Source organism: Hippoglossus stenolepis, chromosome 22 (assembly GCF_022539355.2).
Source record: "Hippoglossus stenolepis isolate QCI-W04-F060 chromosome 22, HSTE1.2, whole genome shotgun sequence".
NCBI lineage: Eukaryota > Metazoa > Chordata > Actinopteri > Pleuronectiformes > Pleuronectidae > Hippoglossus > Hippoglossus stenolepis.
The window spans coordinates 9,749,624-9,757,288 of NC_061504.1; the positions used below are offsets into that span (position 1 = coordinate 9,749,624).

The 7,665-nt window shown below is 41.6% G+C and overlaps 1 protein-coding gene across 1 annotated transcript; it reads left to right on the forward strand.

The window, feature by feature from the left end:
• Positions 1-1,005: 1,005 nt before the first annotated feature.
• On the forward strand, positions 1,006-7,605 carry LOC118101479 (ras-related protein Rab-19). The gene is made up of 4 exons (XM_035147335.2): positions 1,006-1,779; positions 4,721-4,904; positions 5,431-5,534; positions 5,621-7,605. Exons 1-4 carry the CDS (start codon positions 1,585-1,587, stop codon positions 5,801-5,803), a joined length of 666 nt encoding a protein of 221 aa, XP_035003226.1. The 5' UTR covers positions 1,006-1,584; the 3' UTR covers positions 5,804-7,605.
• Positions 7,606-7,665: the final 60 nt, after the last annotated feature.

Consider the following 7,665-nt stretch of genomic DNA (forward strand, 5'->3'; position numbering starts at 1 on the left):
AGGTGCAGCCGGAAATATCGCCATCAATGGGATTACTTGTACGAGAATCTGCCATGATAAAAACAATTTATCCTAGAATCATTAAAGGTGCAGTGGTTGTGCTTATTGTGGTCACTTTGGTCATAATTTTACCATCTAGAAGGTTTAAATGTTACTATTCATTATTTGGTTCGGACAATTCACAAATTTACGTTGGTGTAGGGTGACGTGAATATAAAGATGGAGGACAGGGCAGCTCCCCAAAAAGTGAAGCCAAAGCATCTAGGTCGCCACCTAATGGCTGGCTGCAGAACATTTAATAAATCCCACCTCCTCCATGAATGGATGGACTATGGACCAAACTAGGTCAAGTACACATCAATAAAAGATAGTGTCTGTAATTGTGGGTAGTTCGTATCACACTGTTTGTTCAAATGCAATCTTTACCATTTGCTATAAAAACAGGGTGAAATGTCAGGACTGACAGCTGAGACTGACTCGTGATTGGTCGAGCACCGGTATCTACAGGACCTCGATACCATGGCGCCTCATGACATCTCCAGTCCCCTCGTATGAACTCGTACCAAGAACATATATTCTTATCTAAGATTAAGTTTTAATGGAAAATGAGTTCATACACCAGCTGCTGTAAATCGCTTATATCTGACAGCACATATTCAGTGACAACTTATTTTATCAAACATGTTTTATTCATTTATTGGATTAAAAACAAATGAATTTAACAAAAATATTGAAAATATACAGGCGTAAGATTTCCCCACACCTATATTTCGGTGTTGGTATTGTTCCCCCCTATAAACAATACTGGAAAATAGCTGCCCTATAGCTCAATATCTTCTGTAAATGTTGTCATATAGAGAAGAATTTGAAATTAGGATGTGAGAGTTTCAACAGAAACAGCTAATCAGAGGCCCTGCCACAATGACTGCATTTCCCAGGATGCACCTGTGACAATGGGGCTGGGCTACTGGCAGGACAGGTAGGGCAGGTTTCTATTGTTACCACAGGTGCTGGGAGGAAACACACGGGAGGCTGTACGGCCGTGAGAACTGGAAAAACTGATGAGAGATCGACATAAGGAGAGAGAACAGGAAAGAAGACCGACGTGGGAGAGGGAGCAGCAGGTGGATCACACAGCAGGAGGTGTTTATATCTCTAAATTCCTGTTTTATCTAAAGGAAGTTCCCTTTTTCTCTCTGACTGACAGAAGGATGGGATGTGTGTTCATGCTTTCTTTTGCAAAGTGGGTCAACACCTGAGAAGGAGACGGGCCCAGAGATGGACACAATGCAGGATTACAAGACAGAGTTGTTAGTATTTTAAAAAAGGACGAGTTTTAACAAATGGATTCTTAGGTGATGTCTGACCTGTGAACAGCAGCCTTTTTGCATCTCGTCAAACCGGTTTTACATTCCACATGAGCAGCTGCAGCTGGAAATCTAGCCTGGAAGGAGAAGCAGTGGGGTTCCTACATTTCCTTTCCAATAACCCAGCATTTTAAAATCCTAACCGGGCAAGTGCATCTACACAGCACACAGGAAGGAGCTTTTCTTCCAGGGTCCCCCCCCCCCCTCTGTAACCACCATGCAGACCCCAGGGCCCGAGCATGATGACTCCTTCGACTTCCTGTTCAAGATCATCCTCATCGGAGACTCCAACGTGGGCAAGACCTGCGTGGTGCAGAATTTCAAGTCTGGGATTTTCGCAGAGAGGCAGCAGAACACCATCGGCGTGGACTTCACCGTGCGCACTGTGGACGTCGAGGGGAAGAAAGTGAAGGTTGGTGCTGTACTGTGTTTGCAGTGGTTGGCGAGGGAGTTAGACGTTTCCCCAACACAGCAGCTGTGATATAAACAGCTTTAATAATTCATTCATTCAAAAATCTACCCTTAAAACTGGGCCTTCCAGCAGTTGACTATAGGAAGTTAAGGTTTGGCATAGGAAGTGCAAGGGCAATTACAACAAGTCAGTTATGCAAATGACAGTCATATCAGCAGACCCTAAAAAAACACTATCCTTAGTCCGAACTATAAACGCAGTAAATTTGGTTATAGAATGATTTCATATATAACTGAGGGCTGTCACTGCTGCTATAGCTGCTACAGCTAAGGAAGTGTCAACTTTCGCCAAACTTCAATGAATTTAAAAATTTGTTTATTCCATCCATCCGTTTTATACCAGGCATCCAGAAATTCAGTTTTATACTGGGATTAATAATCCCTGAACAGGTTCTCCATCATATTTTATCACCATCTATGAAAAGGCTAATAAACTGCATTTAATGTGGCATTAAAAAGTTTTTAATTTATCACCATGAACCCTGATGAGCTCCAGTGATGCATGCTGCATGTCCCCTATCATTATCATGTGTGGTTCAGTCCACTGGTTCTAACAATGACACTGCATGGATGCAGGCGTTTGGGTCGAATACTGAATTTAAATTATAGGGGAAAACAGGAAGATTATAATAATAAACTTTATTTATGTAGCACATTTTAAAACACAGTTAAAAGATGATTTATGATCTAAAGACGAACAATTTAAAGCAATTAGAGCACAATTACAAAAATATAAATGTTACAGATGACAAAAGAGTAAAAACTAAACAAAATGAAACTAAAATGATTAAAATATGTGTTTCAAATAGAGATTGAAAGGAGGCTAAGGACTATCTAAAAAAAGAGCAAACACATTGTTCCAGTCAAACATAATGGTTTCTCTATCTTTATAAGAACGACAGTGAGTCTTCCTTCTCTGATAAAATCGGTTCAACAAACTCCAAGACAGGTCAGACGAGGTTCGCACATGAAGAACTTGTCCGTCAGGTTTCTGTGCTGGAGCTTTTGTAGGTGTAAAAATAAAACCAGGAGTGACTTCTCTCTGTCGGGTCATGACACGACATATAGCTTCAGGCCCTAAACCTTCTAGTGGCCCAAACTAAATTTATGTGAGCTTCGAGTGGCTCAATAGCAAATGTGGCTCAAATGTCCCAAAACAAATGTTAGCCTTTTTTGGCAAACATGCGGTGCTCTTGTCAAGGTGTAATCTGGATGTAAACCTAAAGTGGTTCATGTGGTAAATGGTGAATAAGGCCCAAATAGCACAAAACTAATTCATATCAGAACAACAGAGCCCCTGAGAACTTTTAATCTTTACCAAAGACCCACTTCTTCTCTCTGGCTATAAATTCATGTCGAGTTTGAGACCTTGACTTCATCTCCTACCCTGCAGTCTTTTAACTCTCAATTATTTAAGTTTATAGTTTCTATTTACTCAGTTTTGTAATATTCTATTTTTCGCTTTAAGCCTGTGCAGCGCTTACAAACTATTTAAATGGAAAATGAACAGTTAAATGCAGGCGTACACATTTCCTATCATCCCCAACTCACTGATCATTTATTTGCAAACTTATCTATATTGATCAATGTGCTATCACTGTAGTATCTGAAGCTACAGGTAAGGAAGCCCAAAGGTCAAATAAAATAAATCACTTGCTGTTTTCATAGTGCCTTTTCTTCCCCCATTCATTGGCTAAAGGTTTGTTTGTGGATTGGTTGCAGCCACAGGGCGTCACACACCCGCACATAAACACACCTAAAGAAACTGTATTGTTTTGTGGACAAGCCAGTTCGGTGACTGGAGGATAAGAAAATAAAGAATGCAAGGCGTGCTTTCTCTTCCAAACAAACGTGATCAACTGAACTTTGACGCAGGAGGAAATGCTTACACAGTCAGCGTCATAAATTGTTGAGCGTTGACGGTTACGAGAACTAATGTGTCGAAGGTTACCGCCCCTGATTTATAACCATTATGATTTCCTGGTCTCATTTCATGAAGCCCAAATACCTTTTTTATGTTCACTTCAATTGTTTTCTGTCAATTATTAATCCCCAACACAGGGTGTAAAAGTTAAAGTAAAACAGTAAAATGAAGGACATGCAGGTTATTGACAGTGAAGCATTCAAGAGACCAAACAATGAGGAGCTGCAGGTTTTTCCTTTCACCTCAATTGTAACGAACGGTTTGAAGCCCGAGGCTGCAAAATGGAAACCACCTGAGACCGAAATACAGAAGTGAACGCTCTCTGAGTATCCATGGTTATCTGTGCCATGTGCCAATTATTATTACTTGTACTCCTATTACAACTGCTGCAAGGACTTTTACTTCTACTACTATTACTACTACTACTACTACTATGATTACAGCTACTACTACTACAATAACAACTGCTACTATTACTATTACTATTATTCTGTTTTTTGTTTTTACAACTTGTTCATTAAAGAGTAAGTAAGCAGCAAAAATATACTTCATCATACTATACTTTACATATCTGAATATAAATGTGAGATAGAAGAAAACCTTTTCACAATGGGATTGAAAAGAAGTAGGTTGAGCTGGTGAGTCTGGATTGGTTGCTATGACGGCTGTTACCACGCTTACATGGTCCGTGAGATGCTCAGGGACCAAGTGTGTGTGTGTGTGTGTGTGTGTGTGTGTGTGTGTGTGTGTGTGTGTGTGTGTGTGTGTGTGTGTGTGTGTGTGTGTGTGTGTGTGTGTGTGTGTGTGTGTGTGTGTGTGTGTGTGTGTGTGGTTTTAGCCCCATCATCTAATTTTGTTGTGTATGAGCCATACATTCAGTCATCTATGTGTATATACAGTATATATTCAAGGGATTGTTACAGCTGATTCACAGTTTGTGTGTGTGTGTGTGTGACAGATCCAGGTGTGGGACACGGCAGGTCAGGAGAGGTTTCGTACCATCACCCAGAGCTACTACCGCAGCGCTCACGGCGCCATGATCGCCTATGACATCACGCGACGCTCGACCTTTGACTCGGTGACACACTGGATCAAGGAGGTGGAGCTGTACGGGGCAACTAATGTGGTGCTGGTTCTCATAGGTGAGCCTGATGTGAACATTTGAGAATACAGTGAAAGTGAAAAGTTGGAACAAGCCCTGTATCCCTCATAATCTATTTTCTAAATTTAAATGGAGTTTATTATTTTGGTCATGAGTATGTACTGAAAAATACCTCCAAGAGAGTGAATTTACACACACACACACACCCACACGCACACAAACACAACAGTATGTGCTGCAATAATTGTTTGATTTAAATGTTGGGTTCACAGTAAAATTTGAATTTTTATCATATTGAAATTACTTGAAAAAACGCGTATTATACTGTATGTGTTCAGTGTATACCATGAAATATGTTCAGGTGTTGCGCTAAGTGTGTAAACTACATGCATTAATAACCAGAATGGCACTCAGTAGAGCAATTACCTCCACCAAGACCCAAAAGGCGCCTTATGAAGCCATATTTAAATTCATTACATCCAGATTTGGCTAACAAACAAACACACGCAGACAAAAACATAGCCACTTTGGCAGAGGTATTAAAATGCAGATGATTCTCTATCTAGGTAACAAATGTGACATGGAGCCGGAGCGTCAGGTTCTGTTTGAAGATGCTTGCAATCTGGCAAAGGAGCGAGGCATCCTCGCTGCTCTAGAAACATCGGCAAAGGTAATGACTGTTCACGCACACGTATCAAACACTGAGGTGACGTTTGGAAGTTGTTTCATATTTTTGTATCCAACCTTTGTGTCCAGGAAAGTCAGAACGTGGCGGAGGCCTTCATGATGATGGCCAGAGAGCTGATCTATCGCAACGGCCTCAACATCCACCAGGGAGACCTGAGGAGCACACCTCGGGTTCTCCTCGGGGCCGACTCCCGGCCGGTTAACGGCATAGTCAGTGCCTACGAACCCCCAGAGAAGAAGTCGTGTTGCTGATTCGGACGTGGACAGAACAGGGAAGATAAAAGGTTGGAAATAAAGAGATGAAGGGCACTTCAATTGTAAATCTTGGAGAAGAGGAACGGAAGAAAATACAACAATGAGCGAGATCGTTGAGGCCAAGGCCTCCAAGAATTAGACAAATATTGAAAAGTATTGAAAAATGAATTCAATGTACTTTTCTGTGACGTGAAGAGAATCAGAGAATTGCTCACTTGGTGCTGCAAGGACGAGAGAGTCAACGTTACGACGAGGCGCGTTCGCCATCGAGAGACTAAGAGACAGCGGCGAGCGGGTGCGATCAGTGTTGTGGTAAAGTTGCATAAAGAACAATTTCCTTTACATCAACTGCATCTGGACTGTTTTATCTCCTCCAGTGACTGACTGTGTTCTACATCTTCACAAATATCTGTATTAGACCGTCAATGGGCTCTAAGTGGATTCTGATCAATTTGCATGACGGCGCAGGAGGAAACAAGAATTTTTACAAGGAGCAAAGGTTGTGAAGAATGTTTTTCAGCCACTTATGGTAAATGGTAACTCATTCTCATATTCATACAGTTCATACAATTTGCCCAAAGACTTCTGAATGCAGACCAGAGGAGCTAAGGATCGAACCACCGACATTCTGCTGACTGGACAACCCCCTCTAACTCCTGAACACACACCCCACCTCATTTATGCAGGTTTACTTTTAAACGGTCACCCATTTTAATGATACATGGGGAGGTTTGGCCTTCTTTTTTTTTTTAAATCATCCTTGAGGACTACCTCATCCTGAACACTAGGGGGCACTGTGTCCACATAAAAACACAACTACAGCTTGGGTGCTCATTGCCAGACACAGTAAAGATCAACTTAATGTAAAACACATGTGGCTGCACTAAGGAACATAAATGCATCCCAGTAAACAGGAAAAAGTCAAATCACCCTTCAGGCTCAACTATGTCGAGGTCAGTTCCTACAAACCCACCGGCCAACGTAATCCGACAAGGCTCCCGTCCAGGATATAACCTTTCTTTGTGTTCAGTGCCAGGTTGGAAGGTTGTTCAGTGCCAACCTGGAAGTCATGTAGCTGATCTGATTGGTAGTTCCTGACACTGATGCAGCCAATCTGCCTTTTATCCATTTTGTCATGAGGGGGGGAAAAAAACTCATGTGCGGCCTTCATCCAAAACTAAAAATTCCAGTGTTAAAGCAATAAATGATCAACCAGTGTCTGTGAAACCATTTTATTTATTTTCAGTAACAAACTTTATTTGAGTTCCAATGCTAAACTGTATGTTTTACTCCTTCAGTGACAGCAGGAAATGAAAGACCATGTTTAAGCACCTGGGACTTGGGAGTTTCATCAAGGGAACACACTAGGTGGCGCTAATCAACACCACAAAACTTCTTCTTGGTCTATGCAACATCAACGTCATTTGTCATATGTCATTTGTCATAATTCAGATGTCAAATGAAATATAGGATTGGCAGTGACAGACTATGGCTGTGTCTCAATTCAGCGGCTGTATCCTTCGGACGGGGCATTTGAAAATGCATCACAGCAATAGAACCTGGCTGTCCCATTGCAAAGGCTCCTTCAAACGTGCGTCCCTTCAAGAAAGGCTCCCAAGGGTGGACCCCTCTCGGGCCGACCTATCCCAGGATGCATGGCAAACTGTTTTTCAAAGAGATAATGGTGGCGACAAGCGACTAGACAGAAACATCATGGAGTGTATATTGGAATGAGTCTGGCCTCCATCCTGTCTTTTCCAAATATGTAAATAAAGCTTTATACCTCACATGCCCAGAGATCACTTTGAACAGCCCTCAATTTTTCTATCAACTGTCTTTTGAAATCCGAGATCAGATAA

What these genes read in the sequence shown, in the direction of transcription:
- LOC118101479 (XM_035147335.2), top strand. Translation starts at nt 1,585, where the DNA reads ATGCAGACCCCAGGGCCCGAGCATGATGACTCCTTCGACTTCCTGTTC. An exon ending in TCGAGGGGAAGAAAGTGAAG is followed by an intron (nt 1,780 to 4,720) that starts GTTGGTGCTGTA and finishes TGTGTGTGACAG; the next exon opens with ATCCAGGTGTGGGACACGGC. An exon ending in TGTGGTGCTGGTTCTCATAG is followed by an intron (nt 4,905 to 5,430) that starts GTGAGCCTGATG and finishes TTCTCTATCTAG; the next exon opens with GTAACAAATGTGACATGGAG.